General features: G+C 38.4%; 1 protein-coding gene across 1 annotated transcript; it reads left to right on the forward strand.

The window, feature by feature from the left end:
• Positions 1-444: 444 nt before the first annotated feature.
• On the forward strand, positions 445-17,162 carry LOC117433249 (insulin-like growth factor-binding protein 4). The gene is made up of 4 exons (XM_034055350.3): positions 445-1,192; positions 13,154-13,317; positions 13,912-14,043; positions 14,503-17,162. Exons 1-4 carry the CDS (start codon positions 856-858, stop codon positions 14,635-14,637), a joined length of 768 nt encoding a protein of 255 aa, XP_033911241.1. The 5' UTR covers positions 445-855; the 3' UTR covers positions 14,638-17,162.
• The last annotated feature ends 2,859 nt before the right edge of the window (positions 17,163-20,021 follow it).

A 20,021-nucleotide genomic window follows, 5' to 3' on the forward strand; every position in this document is an offset into this window, starting at 1 on the left:
AAGGTGTATTTAGGGTTAATGTTTTTCTGGACTTCAACAACGCCAGATTCTAAATGCGACTGCTGTTATTAAACACCCCATCGCGGAGGGACTTCAGTTGCTTTCTTTTTACAAACTGCATCAGTTTCTAGACTGGCTTAAATACCAACAGTGTGCCTGACTAGTGGACAGAGCTTAACGTTTTTTGTTCAGCTACAGACAGCACAGAGTCCCTCTCAAGCTGTACAGCAGACTGTGCCTGCTCGGCTCAAAGGATACAACATTCCTTGTAATTAGCAAAATGCAATTCTGGCTCTTGAAGGGGAGGGGAGGGGATGGGGAGCCTGGGATTTCTTCCCAGCCTGCCTGCCTTGGTGATGGGCTGCCCTCCCTTCACCGTTTCCTGGCTCTGCCTGAGGACTCGGAGGCGTGTCTACAGCCCAGTATAAAGTCCAAGAAGCTACAATTGTGCAGCCAGTCTAGAGTCTGAGCTAAAGTGTTTCTGTACTTGACTGAGCATTTGACTCAACCAGCACTAGCTACATATACAACTGGGGAACATTACAAGAGCTCTGGTGCACTTAGAAAACAAGAAATCTTGCAATTTTTTTTTTCTTGCAATTTTAAAGAAAGACAAACTTATAAATAAATAAATAAATAAATAAATAAATAAATAAATAAATAAACAAATTTTACAGCACTTTCTTTTCCTAAGGATATTTCTGCATTCATTAAAAAAGAACTGTATTTTGAGGCATCTATCCTGTGTTTTCTTGCCAACTTTCATTTTGAAAGCCTATAAAGGATCAAGGAGTCTTGCACTTGCTTGTGGAGGGAGGGGGAGGGGACAGGGAACCCGGTCCGTATTCTTCAATCATGCCCTCTCGCCTTGGCATCTCAGTGGCGGTCCTCTTGGCGCTCTGGGGCCTGTGCCTGAGCGATGAAGCCATCCGCTGCCCGCCCTGTTCTGAGGAGAAACTAGCCCGCTGCAAGGCGCCGGTGGGGTGCGAGGAGACTGTGAGAGAGCCAGGCTGTGGGTGCTGCCCCACCTGCGCCTTGGCCAAGGGCAACTACTGTGGGGTGTACTCTCCCCGCTGCGGCTCCGGGATGCGCTGTTTCCCACCCCCGGGGGTGGAGAAGCCCTTGCACTCCCTGATGCTTGGCCAGGGAATCTGCATGGCAGAATCGGAGCTCACACAGTTACAGGCTGCGGGTAAGTCAGGTTCCCTTGTCTTTTTTACATTCTGTCATGTGATGTTTTTTGTTGTTGTTATTTTTTCATTAACGCTTTCTTTCAGCACCCCCAAACATCCTGGAGATGCAATCCCATAGGTTAACATAAAGATTATTGTATAGCGTGCTGTATGACACTAGCTGAAACCCACCCTAGGAGAGGTTGAAGGCAATATAACGGAATACCGAAGACGACCCTTTCAGACCATAGACAGTGACCTGGTAAATTGACCAACAACCTTGTAGCGGTCGTGGCTTACAAGCTCACAGCCAACCAAATGTGCAGATACAAATGTGCCCATCCAAACTTCAGCTGCCTGACAAATGACACTTGAGTTACCTGGGGTTCCTTTACTGTAGCCACTGTGCCATTCTGGCATTGCCATGCTTTGTTAAGAGCTTTGAAATTGTTAGCGCACAAAAAAATCTATAGAGAGTATGAAATCATTACATTTATGATTTTTTTTTTTTTTTTTGCTGATCAGTTCACTCTTGAGCTATAGAGCTGTACATCAGTGGTGTGCGGAAGAGTTTTACTCTTTCTTTCAGTGGCTCTTGCCAACCCAAAGTCTAGTGGTCACACCTTTGTAACATTTACCCAGGCTAGTTGTCTTTATGTAATACTGATACATCAATGATTTAGTATTGCAAAAGGTTCGCACATGGGAACAGCAAGAGAACTACAAAACACTGTTAAAAAGGTGTCTTGAATGTCTAGACTCACTTCTTAACATATCACAGTACATGTGGCATGTACGTAAGTTTCAAATACCTATTCTTCTTCTACATGTCCAGGTGTGCTGAATGCTCCATTATTTTGTCCTTAAACTAAAGTTGAACAACTTTAGTAGAGTCTTGTTATAAAATACATGACATTCACTCGAGCAGAAACAAGAAAGCCAACTTGTTAGTACATGGTAAAGGGTCAGTCCGTCTGCAAGATAGCTAAATTAGGAGTCTGAAGCAACCGGGAGCTTTTCTTGTGTCTCAGAAGCTAAAGCAGCCCTCTGTAAATGTAAAGTAAACATTTGCGCTCCCTATACAAGCCTCATCAGTGTAATTGACGGCAAACAAAGTGTCACTTTACATAAATAAATAATTTCTGCGTACATCACATTAAATGAGGCAGAACCTTGCTATTTACATTTTTGTAAATCTTGGCGACGGACTGTATAGACCTACAGATCAGCAGACTACAGGGAAAAACAGCTTTCAGTTGTTACAGTTCAGTCAGGGTTTTTTTTTTTAAATTTTTTATTTAGACTGCCCTACTGTACACAGTCTTGCTGTCACGCACACTGTAGGAGCCAAAGCTGTGATCACATGTTATAAAACATATTTGATTTAAGGCAATGTATTTTGATGAAAACCTAACGCTTGGAGAGTCGTTGAACAGTTTGAGGATATATTATTAATTAGTCCTTTATCCAAAGTGACTTACAAAGACTAGGTGGTAAACTATGTGTCAACAACTGCTGCTGCAGAGTCACTTGCAATCTCCATCTCATCCGAAAGACAGAGCACAAGGAGGTTAAGTGACTTGCTCAGGGTCACACAGTGAGTCAGGGAGTGAGACGCAATTAGAACCGGGGACCGCCTGGTTACAAGCCCTTTTCTTTAACCACTGGACCACCAAGCCTACCTTGAAAAAAACAGTGGTTCCAACAGGGGACCTCAGAGAAATAGATGGTTCATGTGGGGGGGGGGCACAACCTTGGTGCACTTTCAGACTTATTCTGCACAGCAAGGTGTATGCTATTCCTTGCATTATGCATTAATAACTCATATTTCTGATACCAGTTATTTGTGGTTTGCAAACTCTTTTTGTGGTGCATTTTTTTAATAATAATTGCATTTCTTAATGGTAATAGGGATGTACAAAATGTTGTTGGACTAATCTCTTCTACAAACCGATTAGTCACAGATTAAAACCTCACATTTCTAGAATTGAGTTTCTTTGTAATAAACTCAGGGGTGAAATCTGGCTAAAGGCAGCTGCACCTTTAAAAGAGAAGACGGAAAACATGTTATTGTCAGGAAGCTTATCAATGTTTAATGCGTATCATGGTACTGAAATCAGGTCATTTTTTAATAAGTAACTACAGTAATGCACACTTGTAAAAGTTAAATATACTTGACTTTGAACTCTCCTTTCATGCATTGTTCTTTATGCTGGGAAGCACAAGATTGTGCAGAACTAAACATTTACATTGTGCAAGCCTTTTTCTTTTTCTTGCTCCGGTATACTTCAGCTGTGTTATCGCTTCCCCTTTTACATGAGATTATGGCTCAATTACAAAGTCAGATTGGAAGCAAATTCAAAGCAGGGTAAACACAGGACGAGTGATAAACTCGAGATTCTGAGAACAAAAAACAAGTGAGCTCTTTACCTCTTTTTTCTCTTTCTATCGTTGCCAAAGCAGACCAAATAAGATTCTTGTTTCCGAGCTCTGGTTTAGAACGCTTTCTGGGATTACTCCTCGAATTCTGTTTTATATTTGAGGAATGTGTTCACTGTATGTACATTTGCCTGGTTAGGTGCATTGACACTTGGCAAAGATGGTTGTATAATATATTATACAAATAGCTGTTGATGCCCATTGCTTAATGCAAGGGTGGCATTATAACAGAGATTGGTACCTAAAATGTCTCCAAGGGTTAAAGGGCCATGAATGAACAAATTAGCAATGTGTAACAGGGCGGAAGTTGGGCGTGAACCGGCGACCCCACACACCAGTGATTGTCTTAACCACAAAAGAGATGGGCTCGTCTGCATTCACGGTTTAGAGCTTGTAACTCACTCTCAATAAAGACAGATCCAACCATCGATGCCAGCTGTGATCCTGTTAAAGAGTTCACATATTTAACAGTGTGGTTTTCATCAACTTAATGCTGTAACATCAAATCCGTTGAATTATAATACGTAACACTTTGCATTAAGTGTCGATAATTACTGTGGAATTACATAGTAGTTACTTAGTGTACTTACACATAATTACAATGTTATTATGCATCGTTAGAATGTACTTAATGTGTACATCTTTTCGCACAATATATGTAAGTACACAATTATACCAGAAAATGGTTAGGGTTAGGGTTAGGTATAGGTGGCATCAGGCAGCTTCCAGTGTTAAACATTAACCTCATCACCAGAAATGTTAACTCTGCTGCTTACTGTGCTGGAAGTTTAATTCATGAGAAGATTTTTATTTTTCTACAGCTATGTCCACAATTTGTGACCCTATAGAATTATTAAACAAATTCTCGTTGTATTTGTATACTGAACTTCCAGTAACACACATATAATAGGTCATGCATTGATTTCATTTCTACAAGTATTTCCACAAAGTGTCTTTCGTCGTCTTGTCAGAATGCTTTACTTTTTTTTACATGTCACTAGTGGCTTAGTTTGTGTTTGTGTCCACTGTCATAGTGGATGCACTGTTGTTCATAACAGACCACTCTACACCCCAATTCGGTGCAATGATTAGCAGGGAGTGTTCAGGTCATGAATAGGGTGCATCATCTCCCTTGGCGACCCCTAAAAATGCCCTGAAAAGTGTAGAGCTCTCAGGTTTTGAAAAATAGGTAAAGTCAGCCCCAATAATAAAACATGAGGGACTGAGTCAACTGATCTTAATATAGAGGTGAAACCGAGCGCTGTTGTTGAGTGGCGTGTGAGGTGATGTTATGGACCAGGAAGTAACACAAACAATGAATGGGTGGGTGAAGCTGAACGCAACGGCGCTCAGCGTTTTTATTAAATAAATAAACCAAAACAAACAAAAAGATTTAAACAAACAACACAAAACACAGCAAACAAAAAGGCGCGTTGGCCAAACAAATAAATATCATGCTGGTGTAAACCAGCACGCTTAGCAGTTATTTGTAAGATAAGTTTCGTTTCGTTTTCTCTCTCTCCCGCCTAATACACTCTCCTCTGTACACCCTCCGAAGCACAGACAGCTGCAGGTTCTTATACTCTGGCTGAGGAGTTAACTAGCTGTTAATTATCTTATTACCCCTCGGCCACAGTCTGCACGAGTTTAGTAAGGCTCAGTCACGCATCCTCACTAGGTTTTTAAACACAAAATAACAAATAACAAAAATCAGCTTTCGCCGTAATAAACAAATCATAATAAATAAATAATAAACAAAGGGGCGGGACACTCCGCCACAAGAGCGTGTCCCAATAAAGAGAGATCTGATTTTTCGGACTGGTATTCCATTAGGCCTATACCAGGCAGTGAAAGGGTTTGGGGGGTGTGGGGGTAGGGGGTTAAGAGGATGATAATTCAGCAGTCAGCGTTGTTTTGAAACTCTGACCCCCTTAAATGCTTTGTTGAAAGAGAAAACATTGTTAAGCAAATTCCATTCTGCTGAGGTTATCGCTCATATTACTGTATTTAGTTTCTACAAAACCCATTAAAATAGTTTAACACAGCTTCTTACAGTTTCAGGGAGAGAGAGAAGAAAAAAAAATAGATTTTGCAATCTGCCAAGAATGTTAATGTAAAAGGTGAACAGTGGCTCTCAAGAGACAATTTGCACAGCTGAGGAGTTAATTGAGATAATAAATTAGTCTTCCCACACAGCACCTGAGCTGAACTATGCAGGTATGGTTTCAAGGTTTATCTTATAGCCCCAGGGATGGATTTTCTCCAGGGTGTAAGTGGTCAAGGATTTTGTTTCCCTCTTTGTACACCTGTGAATATTAGCCAACAATATAAATAATATAGGTTACACAAGACTTAACATTCAGGGATCATCTACAGTATTCATTTCGCCTTTGGTAGAGATTTGCAACTTTTTATTTCTTAATTAGACAAACGTTTCCGACAATCGTTTCGACGTGCTATGTAACTATTGTAACACTTTGAGAAAGACTTGTCTGCTTTTATCATTTTAGGGTCATTCAGTGTATTATGATTGGCCGAGTGTTGAAGTGTAAGCCCTGAATATGACAGGATTCTTTTTACCTAAGATCTTGTCTCAGTTTGTGCCAACGATTATTCTCCTGGTCTTTTGTTCAACATACAAAGAAGTATTTTCTTATATCTAGGTTTGACAATCCTGTTTCTTTCTAAATTACCCTAACTTGCTTGAGCAAGCCTGCTAGTATTTCACCAGCCCCTATGTAAACTTCAACTCCAGCAGCTCCGAGAGAAAAATCTGATAAAACTTTAAAATGTTGCTATAGAAGCTTCATACCCCTGCATACCTGCACAACTTAGCATCGCTCTGCTAATGGAAATGGTATGATCCGGCTATCCATTGCAACCTGAGAGCTTTCGCGGTGAGAGCAGTGGCTTTCTGAAATGCAACTGCAATTAGTAATTGTTCCAACAAAGAGATCGAAATACTTAACGTTAACCACAATAACCTGACTGCCCCAAAGCATGTGTGTGTGTGTGAGTGTGGGGGTATTTGTGTGGGGTGTACGTGGCTGTGGCCCTAATAAGAAAAGCAGGAGAGAGAAAAAAAGAGAATGAGAGAGAGAGAGAGAAAGATAAAGAGAGAGGTGGATAAAAAATGCAAAAACAAACAAATCGTCTTGGAAGAAAGTCTTGCTTCAGGAAATACTTGCGGAGAGACAGAGTAATAAAGAAAGCATCAAAGTTTTAAAACCATTGGCTTGTTTCCGGTTCATTCATGGCAACTTCTTTCCTTTTTCTTTTCTTTTTTTTGTTGCTATTCTAGAAAAAATAAACTCTGGTGACATTGCAGACCTGGAACGGAGATGCCCAGATTCTGAAAAGAAAACCCTCCAGAAACAATAAACAAGGTTCTTCCCAGCAGAAAGCGTTCAATCTTGCATTGGTAGTTTGAAAAATCTAAATGGGACACCCTCAAGAGACCCAGACAGCTTCATTACCAGAACCCCACAGTAACATATGCAGAATAACGCGGTCACTCTCTGGTATTTGTTATGGTGCCAGTGTGTATTATGTATTTATTATATTTTTGTGATACCATTGGCCCTAATTACTGTGTATTTACATAATAGTTACTTAGTAAATACATATACTTACACATCATTACAATGTTATTATACAGTAACAATGTACTTAATGTGTCATTTTTCGCATGATATAACCCTAACTCTAACCCTAACCTCCCAAACCCTAACTCTAAACCTAACCTTTTTTTGATACAATTGTGTTCTTCCATATATCCTGCAAAACGATTGACATGTTAAGTACATTGTAACTATGCATAATAACATTGTAATTATGAGTAAATGCATGTGTATTTACTATGTAACTACTGTGTAAATACATAGTAATTAGAGACACTAATATAGTAGGCCTACCAACAAGGTAGATAGCTGCCCTTGTACTAACTTAGTAAGACTGGAATGCCACTAATTTACCCTTCTAGAATTTTGATTCACCTAATAAATAATGTCTGGCCCCCTGTCCTTCTTATTCCAGCTGTGTGTGGAGGTTGAGTCACCACTTCGCTATGAGGGCATGAATTAGTCTCGATTTAGTCTGTCCCTATTATTAGTGGAGTTTTCTAACAAAATCAAAATGCAAAAAAAAAAAAAAAAAAAAAAACCATGGCCAACCGCCAGTCCCGAATAATTAAACTTTCTAGGGCTAAATACTGGCCCGGAGCCATATTCCCATAGGCTCTAACCGAGATTACATTTCCTACCCCTTGACACAGAGAAAAAAAAAGGGTTTTAAAAAAAGACATTAAATCAATTCTATTTCCCATTCGCTCGCATGCGGTTTATTTAAATAGCTCATATCGGCATTTTTAGAAGTTAAACAACAAACCGAGCTGCATCGGACCACAGTTACAAAACAAAACAAAACAAAACAAAAAAAAACCTCCTTCAGGCAATAGCAATAGTGTACCGTGACTCATCAGTTAAGAGAAACAATCCAGTTTGCGCTGCACGCGATGAATTAATACTATTGAGATTTTTTTTTTTTGTATTTTATTTTTTTGCATTTTAAAAGGACTTTTTTTTCATTTTTTGTTTATGGAATTCAATCACACCATCCTGACAATGGCTGTTGAGTGCCACCTCAATAGAAACCCAAGTGCTGAATCAGCTTGCAAGATCTTAGCTCTCTCTCTCTCTCTCTCTCTCTCTCTGAGAGACTAAATAGCCTTGGCGTCAGCTATCAATGACCTAAATGGTTTAAAATTGAATATCTGTGGACCTCCTCAGTCTTGGGTATTCACTGGGGCACGGAATAGCACAACACAGCTCCCTTATATAATGGGGCTTTTTGTAGGCTCTGTTTTAATTACACTGCACTGCGAGTGAAATGTAAGACTATACAGACCTGCATTGACATCACCATAAATTATGTATGCCCCAGGATTAATTGGCCGGAGGGATACTTTTCTATAAGTCTGCCTTACAGTTGTGTTTGAGCGTTTTTTGAAGTTATGGTTTTAAAACAGAGAGGGAAATCATTATTATCAGTTTGACTGTATAAAACGATATCTTCTCATGCTTCGTTCTGTTTAATTTCCGTCTCAGAATTGCACAGGTGTGTGTCTCGCAGTCTCACATTCCAAGTGGCCGTAACATTGATTTTTCAAAATTCTATGTGTAACTTTTCATATTGTATAATTTGGGGGCTTACACGAATCGATTTGACAGTTCACGCCAGAGGAAGGAGAGGGAGAGTGGAGAAGACAATCTGAGTACAGTTGGCGCCAGGGACCAAACAAACATGTACAAAAGCGACTCTTAAGGACAACAAAAAAAGCGGTTTGTTGATGTATAAAAGTGATGGACGACAGGTCCCACGACTGACAACAGTTCAACTATCTTTTTACTGTCTATATAAAAAATGTTGGAACAATCTGACACGCGTATAACATGTCACAGCTTCCTACCTACTGTAATATATTCGTTATCTCGAGTCCCTTCCGTTTTGCCCCCCTTAACAGCTGGAACGCCAAAATCTGTTCCTAATCTTAAAACACAATTGTACCCCAAAACATTTAAATTAATCCTAACGTTGAAGTCAGAGTGCGGTATTCAACAATAATAGATGGTGATCCAAAAAAAAACAAAAAAACACGTGTATATATATATATATATGTAGAGAGAGAGAGAGAGAGAGAGAGAGAGAGAGAGAGAGAGAGAGAGAGAGAGAGAGAGAGAGGCTATTTTAACAGCTTGCAAGAAAAAGTGAATGTCTTTTTATTATGTGTTTTTTCTTGCCAACATCTGGACGACTCAGTTCCAAAGATTAGCTTTTAAATTCCTATGTCTGCTGGCCAGACCCTGGGGTTTTTTGAAAGCTTGTGGAACTTTCTTTGGGGATATTTTTTTTGCAATCCAGAGAGCCAAGCTCAATTTGCTGTGCAGACACACACACAGATTCATATTAATCAAATCACTCAGCTACAGTACCTAAGAGACTTTCTTTCACCTTTTTTTCCAGCAAAAAAAAAAAAAAAAAAAACATTTACTAGTTCGTTCTTTAACAAGGAATAACCCCATTGATACCAAGGCCTCGTTTACAAGGGGGTCCTGGTATGATGACCAGAAACAGGCAGCAGTCATTCCACATTATTAAAAACAACAGCGTCTCTAAATGACAATATTACGGGAGCGTCCTAGTGCCAATTAAAAAAAAATAAAATAAAAGAAAGTATCTCCTACCACGGAGTGTATATCTCCTACGTAGGACTTTTTAACTCCTATGTCGACTTAATTCCTAAGTAGGCGATATAAAGTCCTCCTAGGAGACTGATTTTTTTTTTTATTGGCACTAGGACGCTTCCTTACAATATCATACATTCAATCTGCGATCAGAATAATTTACACTGCGATTGTTCTTGGAACCGACTCAATAAAATAAATGTAATCTTTGTTTTAAGTTTAGAGGATACATTTGTGTTACTTATCTGATGATCATATCCTGGATACTATGGTCAGTACTATTCCATGCCATAGGGGGCGCTGTGAGTAAATGTTGATCGGCCAACACAGGAACTTTTTCAAGGCACTTGATTAAGAAGTATAAAGCTGAGAGAACACAAAGTGGCTTGGAACTTGGTTTCAGGAGACTAGGTTTCAGGCCGAGCATGGCACAACAGGGGAGACTTGGGGTTTGATAAAACAATGTTGCCTCAGACTAGGTCTCCCGGAACCAGGTTTCAATCCAGTTCCTTAAAAAAACAAAACAAAAAAACACAACATTTACCTATCACTAAAGTGTCTCTAATGACTGTGTAGTTACTTTGTAAATACATGACTTTGTAATTACAATTTTGTTATGCATAGCTACTTCAATGCAGAAATATTTTTTTGCAGGATATATGTAAGTACACAGTTGCATCAGAAAAGGTTTAGGGTTATATCATGTAAAAAAAACAAAAACAAAAAACAATACACATTAAGTACATTGTAACTATGCCTAAAAACATTTATGTCGCTGTTTAGAGAGAGAGTTTCTAAATTCATGCATTACAGAGCTGCAGATAGCATCAACATTCCAGACGGGTTCGTCCTGCTGTGCATTGTGCTGTGTTTGTGACAGGTTGTTCTCGATGTTATGCATCTCTGGCCAATTTGGCAAAGCGTTGACTCGTGAACCTGTTGATATAGAACATGCCGCTCGGGAATCTGTTAATATTATCTGCCAGGACTCCCCGTGTCAGAGATGAACCTTTGCTCAATGTCGGTTTAAACTAAATAAACGGTAATAATCATAACAGAATTCTGCCAAGAAAATTGGGGTCTCGTGATTTGCAACCAATGAAAACTCTTTCTGTGGGGGTTTGAGGAACATCTTGTTCGGCAGCGTAGCCGATTTAATCTTAACCTCCAGGGCTAAACTATTCGTGAGTCAACTAAAAAAAATAAACAGTGAAGCCAGTCAACGGGCCAACCACGTACTGAAAGTACACAGTCGATACATTTGTCAAAGAAACATTGGTATTATCAGAGAGGTCACTGAGCCCAACTGGACTACCAATGAAGCATAAAGAAAGCGACAGCGAGCAATTATGTTTTTATTTTCCGTCCATTGAATACTTTAGTTTAGTTAGTTTAAATCTTGAGCTCATTTTGGCGTCAGCTCATTTTAAAGCTCATTTTAAAGCACATAATCTAATCTTTTTATGTCCCCAGTGTTTGAGATCCTTTTGATCCTACTACGTCACCTGGTAGGCTATTGCATGCATTTATAACTGTGTAAAAAAGTGCTTCCTACCTTCTAAAGTTAGTCATGTTTTTAGGCATTTTGAAAGTAATTTGCAAATAGTTTATAAATAGGTGACTGTAGGTTACTGTTAACAAAACTGGAAAAGGTTTCTTAACATTTTAATAAGCTAATTATTAACAGTTAATAAACAAACAAACAAAATATGCCATTCTTATTTTAGGGTGTGATAGAAATCTAGCAGGCTGACTCGTTGTGTTATATAAACGGGGGAACAGCTTTAACACAGCGCCATCTGGTGTTCGGTAACAGGAATAGCACAATTGTTGGCCCTACACACAAACTTTTTTTTTTTTTTTTTTAATAAAATGAGTAAATCACATCCAGTTGCTGAATTTAGCTGATAAAGAGCTTATTCAATCTGACTGCCTATCTTTCAGAATGATACAAGGCTCATAAGACAAGAGAGAAAATCCATTGATGGAAATTACACGCTGGTTTAGCACCTCCAGACCCATACAGTTTGGAACAATCTTGTTAGAAAGGCTTATGGAATTTGGCACTGTGAATCCTTTTGAGGATAAAATGTTCTGCCTAAAGCAATTCCACAGATTAAAAGCACAATGGATAGGGATGAGAAAACTGCTATCGTTTTTGCTAGGATTCACTCCTACAGTCGAAAAGTTTAGATCCCAAAGTGTCAAATCAAACTTCCCCTCTTTTATCAGCTTGAGTTTCACTGCCCTTATCACCTATCAGTGGAATTCTAATTTATAATACATATCCTTAAACTTCCAAAGATTCTACAGCACTCTCCTTAAGGTGGCTTTGAGTATCACGCTCTGTGCTTTCTTTACTGGGATGAGAATCCTTTTCTAGTTAGCTATAAATAGTGCAAAAGGTTTTTTGCATTGATTGGTCAATGTTTGTTTTGAGAAAGGGTCTGATTTTTGAGACGGCAATAAAAAAGGTGCCCACATACTGAATGTGCCCAAAAGCTGACTATGGGTACTTTTATCAGCCTGACAAAACAGGGATCCACTTTCACAATTAACCCCTCCCACCATCGTCCCTTACCCCTGGGGCAACTTAAAGAGTTTCCATTTCAATTGCCGCCGCCAATCTCCCAGCAACAGGTGGGTCTATCCACGCCCATCCTCAACGATCCCTTCCAAACTTGGGAGCCTTCAGAAGCTTCATGATTAAAGAAAGGGAGGGGAGGGGAGTTTCTAAATTCTCCTCTTCGATTTCCTGGAGAGGGACCATGGAAAAGGCACCGTTGCTCTGAAATTTATGCACTTTAATTTCATCAGCATGCAAGTCTTGGCAGCTTGATCAAACCCTATGAACTGGCAAAGCATCAGTCGCCAAGGCCGGCTATCGAGAGGCAGCTCATTGAAATGAAAAACTAACATCACTCATTGTTTAGGGGCCCCTTGGCTCCGAGGAGAAAAAGAAAAGAAATAAAAAGTTAAAAAAAGAGGTCAGATAAATATAACTCTTTTTCTATGCGGTAAGCAAGGGTAAACCAGATTAGAGAACCCAATCATCGTTAGTGATCTTCAATGGCAATGCAGCCAATGACTTGTACAATGGGACAGGCCTGCCATTGGTTGAATGGTATCACAGTGGTAACAGTTTCATATGTGGACAACGCAATCCAATCACAATGGTTGGAACCAATACACACAGATGGAAATCAATTGGAGTACCATCTACTAGATAGTTAATGATGTACCTTTCTATTTAAAACCCCCAGGCATCATGGTATTGAGTCTACTTTTTGTTTTTTACAGAAAAAGAAGAATTGTGGAACCTAGACCATCCCAACAACAGCCACATTCCCTGCAGCACACAGGATAAAAAGTGTCTACTGAGACACCAAGCCAAGATCCGAGAGCAAGGGATAAAAAACGGGAAAATGAAAAACAATGGAAATCGAGAAGAGAACAAGCCTCTGGTGAGTGTGCGTCAGGCGTTCCAAAACAAATGTGTCATCCATGAATCGATGATGCCCGGGAGAGAGAAATCCGGCCAGTGAATCTGCTTCATCTGCTTAGGCAATGCAGCCCGACCTGTTTTTAAAATTAGAGGCATGGCCTTTTTTGTGTTCGCTGAACAGAACATGCAGGGTTTATTCAATTAATCTCGTTTAAGACGGATCTCAAATCTCAGAGACTGTTGTGAGTATTGTGAATGGAAAGAGATTTGGGTAACATCTTACACGGAATCAAAATGGAAACTCTCTAATTACTGTGTACTTACATGTGATTACAGTGTTATTGTGCATAGTTACAATGTAATTAACATGTAAATCTTTTTGCATGACCCTAACCCCCTAACCCTAACCCTAACCCGTTTCTGGTACAATTGTGTACTTACATATGTCATGCAGAAAGATGGTACACATTAAGTACATTGTCACAATGCATAATAACACTGGGATTATGTGTAAGTACACACATATTCAGCAACGACTGTGTAAATGCACAGTAATTAGAGACTCTTAATGGAAAGCGTTATTGAGATTTGTCATTTTCGAATTGCTGTTTAGGTCCCCCCCCCATGCCAATCAGAGATGCAGAGAGCTCTCGACAGACTGGCAAGCCAAACAAGAAACCACGAGGACTTCTACATCATCCCCCTCCCCAACTGCGACAAGAACGGAAACTTCCACCCCAAACAGGTTTCTGTTAAGAGCTTGTACATTTATCTAATGTAAAAATGAAAGGTCAAAGTCTTGGGGAGAAACACAGAAACAGTGGGCAGTATAAGATGTTTAACAAGTAAGCAATTAACAAAACTAACATCCCCTTTGTTTTTTTTAGACATTTCTGTTAAGTGAATTTTATGGGGACAAGAAGCTGCCCTGCAAGGATTTAGAAAAACAAAAAATGAGTAAAAAGCTCTAAAAAGCATGTCATAGATGGGAAACTTAATATGTTACAATTATACATGCAGTGATTGACAGGTTTAAGATATTAAACAGGTTCTGTGAGAAGGTCCAGGATTTTTTTTAAATTAACAAAATCTGCTAAGAAATAAATAATAATAACATAACACAACAGCAGTGACATACAGAGAAGCCAGGGGCAAGTTTATTTATTTATTTATTTATTTAATCTTTACCTGTTTTCTCCGACAGTGCCTCCCTGCTCTGGACGGTCAGAGGGGAAAGTGCTGGTGTGTTGACCAAAAGACTGGCATTCGGCTGGTGGGAACTCCGGAGGTCAAAGGGGAGCTGGACTGCCACCAGTTTATAGAATCGATCAGGGAATGAGCGTTGATTGACACAGGGGCTGCTGCTGTGACCCTTGAGGACTCACCCATGCCAAAACCTACTGGTGCTGTTTTGTATGATGACAGAAGGGACAATACCACATAACCTCATGAAACTTGCGGTCAAAGGTACTAGGATGTGCAAAGGAAACAAGTTAAATAAATTGACAGAAAAAGTAATCTCAATTTCAATCAATGTTAAATTGTTAAAACTAAATAATAATAATAAAGAAATTAAAACAACTTCACTGACAGGCACATACAATGCTGAGTAATCTCTGTATTCTCAAAGGTTCTGTTAAATATTGAGTTCAAACTGAAGAAAACAATGTCATTTTGAATTTTTTTTTAAGTTTCTGATTCAAAACGATCATTTGGTTTGGAGCGTAGGGTGTTTTAATCATTTTGACTTTGATACCAAGCCAATGGTCCTAAATTCTGTCGATTGGCTGTAGTTTTAGAAGCAGTCATCAGTTTTCTATTTTTAATTTGACGAGCCATAACACAAAAAAGGGACTTTTTTATGGAATCATAAATTAAAGATCAAAACGCATACGCCTTGTTGAACTGCTAAGTTGTTTTGCACATCCTTTCCAATGTTTAAGCTACAAAAAAGAAAAAAAAAAAACACAAAAAAATGTAATTAGTTATATCCTAAGAAAAGGCAAAGCTTGCAGCTACAATAAGATGCCAATAAACTGTTCTCAAAGAATAGCATGTTTAATTGCCAATGATCATAAGCTCAAGCTTTCCATCATTACTTGGAAATGAAAGTGATTCTATGGAAGAAAGTCTGCTTTGGAGAATCCAAACCCTAGACCAGATGTACTTTATCTCATATTCTCTAATTGTCTGTTTGCACATTGCACATTCTAAAGGCTTATAGTGCGGTACACTTATGCACAGGCTTTGTGACTAAGAAGCTAAGTCTGGTCTCTAAAATATATATTTTTTTGCATGCATGCAAACATGTGAATCAATTCATTCCAGCCATGACTTAGCAATCCCAAAGCACGTTTCACTAAAACGTACTTGGTGTGCCGAGATTAATCATCGCACAGCATGTTCAACACTGCTCTTTCCAAACCTCCTGCTTTCAGCCTCTTAGTTAGACAATCCCAGCATGTTGGCCCTGAGAACAATGGTTCTAATTATCAAATGTTTTTGTTCCCCGGCATTGAGGTTTCTCCCATATTCAAAATAAACTTCACAGATGAACATGTGGGAAGAAGAAACCAGGGTTTTTAACTGTTCCAGCGGCCCGATCTCTAAGCAATCACTGACCGTCTGTTTCAACTGCTCTATGAGACTACACAGAATAAACATACTGGCACTTTTTTGCTGTGCAGTTTTGCATGGGAACTGAAGTCCTTTCCAATTCATGTGTACACAGTTTCTTTCTTAGTAAATGTCAGGGAAATCAATAGCTGTAAAACTAGCATTGATGTTTTGTTCAGATTACAAACAGACATACAGTACATAGCTGTGTTGACTGGTAAATTATACAGTACCTGATCAATGCCAGGGCTATTTTCTGTCCAGGAGCTTAGTTTTCTATGGGTCAAACATTTAGCCAATTGGTTATGTGGCACATAGGCTGAGAGCAATGCTATTTCTCTGCTTCAGTACAGGCTGATCCAAATAGAATTTCTGATAATACAAAGCAGTTTTTTTTCCCTAGTACCCTGCGTCTGCTTAAATACAGCTGAAAAATAATCTGTAGCTTCTGGGAATCAGTATGTATCAGTCTAGCGACTGATGAGATAATAACACTGACATCAACATAAGCCCTGAACTTTCCTCTCGACTACAGAGCTTGCTCTTAGTTGAATGGTAAGGGGTTTGTCTTTGAGCAGTATGGTTTGTGGTTCATGTCCACCACTTGCCTTTCAATTCAATTGGCTGAGATGCCAGTTCTTTACAAGTAGAACACGCTAACAAAGACTTTGTCAACACGTCTGCAACTGAATTCTTTTTTTTAGTACCACTGATGGTATTGTCAGCAGGTTTGGGGTCAATTCCTTTTTTCCAATTTTGAAATTCCAATTCCCAGTTCCCTTTTACTCAATACCAGCACGCCATTGATCGAAATTGCAATTAGCAGCATTCTGTTACAATGAGCTTCTCACAGTGGCAACAAATGACTTCAATTGAATTCGCTGTTTGTCAGTCAATTAAATGGGCTTCATATGAAAGCAGTTGAAGAATCGCAACATTTATTGCATCTCTAAAATATCGATTCCAGTTCCTTCGAAGCAACTGGAATTATGAATTGATTTTGAAAAGGAAGCAGAATTGGAATTGACAAACAGGAATTGACCCCAGCCCTGATTGTCAGGATGGAGGGTGTTATGTGTATATTGGAAGAATACTTTTTGTGACTTACATGCCCCACATTACTTTGCTACCTTACATTGGGCATGCTTGTATAGTGTACTCTTTGTATGTACTACAACCTTTTAGTAAAGGTGATGTGGAATGTAGAAAAATAAATGTGAAAAAAATAAACACATTCTTTTAATAATATTTATTTGGTAAAATCGTGTGATATCTGCAATATCCATGGTTCAGTCCAGGGCATAATTGGAGCGTTTGTGGAAGAAAAACTGCATTTTGAAGGAAGTCAAGGGACTGAGTTTAGGTACCGGTACTGCACTTTGTATTCATAAAGGGAATCGAAATTAGCAAACTGTGGAAAACTAAAAAGTTTAAAGATTGCCTTGTTATTTTAAATTATTATTATTATTATTATTATTATTATTATTATTATTATTATTATTATTATTATTAATTTCTTAGCAGACTCCCTTGTTACAAGATATCACATTATTTTTACATACAATTCATAATTATCACTCAATATAACAACCATACAATATCCTGTAAAACTATTTCAAAATTATCTTTGCAAATCATGTAGTGCTTTATTATTATTATTATTATTATTATTATTATTATTATTATTATTATTATTATTATTATTATTATTATTTTCTCAGTAAACTTGAATATTTGATAGTGTGAAACATAATTAGTATATTGCATTTCCACTTTAATGTATTTCTATGTAGTAAATGGAAATAAAAAAACCCAAAAAACTTTGCAGACTATTTTGGGAATATATGATAAGAGATGGAATCTATTTTATGTTGGGGGTGGGGGAGTATGCTTTTAAGAGTTTAGTTTAAGATGTGTGGGATAGTAGAGCATTTGGGTTCTTTTTTTATAAAAGTTTTAGTACTGCTTGTCAGTGTCAATAGTTGTACATTCATACCAGGGGAATAGGATAGCGCCCAGAACCACCATCAAAGCAATGGAATGGTGAACAAAAAAACAGTTTAACTTGTGTTCAAAAAACACTATGAAGTCTTCTTGCCATATTCATACTTTTTTTTATAATTTCAACCACTTTTACTTAACAACCCCTGTCCCCCAACGGTATGGTCTGGAGATTCAGGTTCGTGCACACCCCTGTTATACTCTTTCACATTCTCACCATGCTTTGCCCTGTTAATATGCTAGCTGACACTTTAATATACTGCAGTAACATTTAATTAGGGTCTTCTTAATTAATACTAATTGCAGGTTTTATTATAGTCTTGTGCTGCATTATTGCTTTCTCTGTTAGTAATGACCAGCACTGGTTCTAAGCTGGTTCTAGATCATGCAAAGTAGAGGTTTCTATTGGCTGGGAACTATGACTTCCTGGTTTTGATCTATTGTTTTCCCTGTCTAAATATTTTATAATGTGATTCTCTTGCACTGCAAACCACTTCTACAATGCTTTTTTTTCCCATAAAGTAGCGAACCTCCAATCCTAACTAAAAAACCAATACTCTCTGCAATAATTCATAAACTGGTTGTTGCACTTCTATCTTTTTCTAACCCCCCCCCCCAAGATGCATACATACAGATTTGGAAGCACCACTCATGATCCATATAATGTAACAAAGTTCCACCCCATAGTTCATTTACAATGTGGGCATGTATTTCAGTGCTAAGAACTGCCTTAACACAGCTTTTTAAGTAGATACAATAAACTGGGACACTGTCAAGAGACTAAGCTGAGGGGAACACTGAGTCACTTTTTCAAGGCAGTGGCTTGAAACCTGGTTCCAGGAGACAAGGAGACTTAATTATTATTATTATTATTATTATTATTATTATTATTATTATTATTATTATTATTATTATCATTATTATTCATTTCTTAGCAGACACCTTTATCCAGGAAGACTTACAAGATATCACATTATACAGATATCACTTTTTTTACATACAATTACCCATTTATACAGTTGGGTTTTTACTGGAGCAATCTAGGTAAAGTACCTTGCTCAAGGGTACAACAGCAGTGTCCCCCACCTGGGATTGAACCCACGACCCCCCGGTCAAGAGTCCAGAGCCCTAACCACTACTCCACACCGCTGCCCTTTAGGGTCACCATGTGGAAAATCATAGCTATTAAGGCAGTTATCCATAGATGATCATGATTGCTCATGTAAATGATCAATGTACTAATCATGTTTTCATCGATCACATGGTAACCATTGCCAGCTGTGATTTTTAAAGCAGGTGAGCATTAATTGCATTATAAATGGAATATACTCATGAAACTGGGTTTCAAAACAAACCCTCTGTAAAGAAAATGAAAGTGTCATTGTGTATGTATTAGTTTCACTTCTAAAAGATCAATTCTATACATTTGCAGAAATGTATTGCACATAAAGTGATACAGTACACTGTCTTCTCTCTTGATTTGTATTGTTGGATGGGCACTATGACATACTGTAACTTTGAGCTTGTTTTTCGCAGAGACATTGTACAGTATGTTGTGCCAATGGTTTATGAGTCATCTGATAATATACAAATGGGTTATCTTTCAAAACAGAATTCAGTGTACTCTCCTAATCTTTACTACATGCATGCTTGGTCATCCAGCTACACTGTGCAATGGACTCAGTGACCTGATAGAAGACAGTCATGCTGTGGTTAAACAGGTTTTTACACTGAAGACAAAGGAGGGTAATCGTGCATAACTGCTTGTTTATCATTTATAAGTGACTGAGAAATGTCCCAATTAAACATTTGCGCTGAACTGAGGGTCCTCCGTAGATACTACAAAGCAAAGACTTTTTTTGTTGTTGTTTATAAGTGAAACAAATTAAAACAAACATAGCTAAAGAATAATCTGCAAAGACGGCCAACGTTTGTCAGTTTGTCGTTATTGTAAGTTACAAATGATTGATGATTAAATGAATTTTCTAAAGAAAGATGCTAAGGTCGTGACTTAATTCAAAGCTGGCTGAATCTTAACCTCTCCCTTCAGTGAAGTGGATAGACTGTGCAATTTAGAATGTCCAGCAATTATTTTCCCCCCGCACA

This window comes from Acipenser ruthenus, chromosome 33 (assembly GCF_902713425.1).
Source record: "Acipenser ruthenus chromosome 33, fAciRut3.2 maternal haplotype, whole genome shotgun sequence".
NCBI lineage: Eukaryota > Metazoa > Chordata > Actinopteri > Acipenseriformes > Acipenseridae > Acipenser > Acipenser ruthenus.

Coding starts and splice junctions, on each gene's coding strand:
- LOC117433249 (XM_034055350.3), top strand. CDS start 856: ATGCCCTCTCGCCTTGGCATCTCAGTGGCGGTCCTCTTGGCGCTCTGG. Junction 1,193..13,153: donor CACACAGTTACAGGCTGCGG/GTAAGTCAGGTT, acceptor TGTTTTTTACAG/AAAAAGAAGAATTGTGGAAC. Junction 13,318..13,911: donor GAGAAGAGAACAAGCCTCTG/GTGAGTGTGCGT, acceptor ATTGCTGTTTAG/GTCCCCCCCCCATGCCAATC.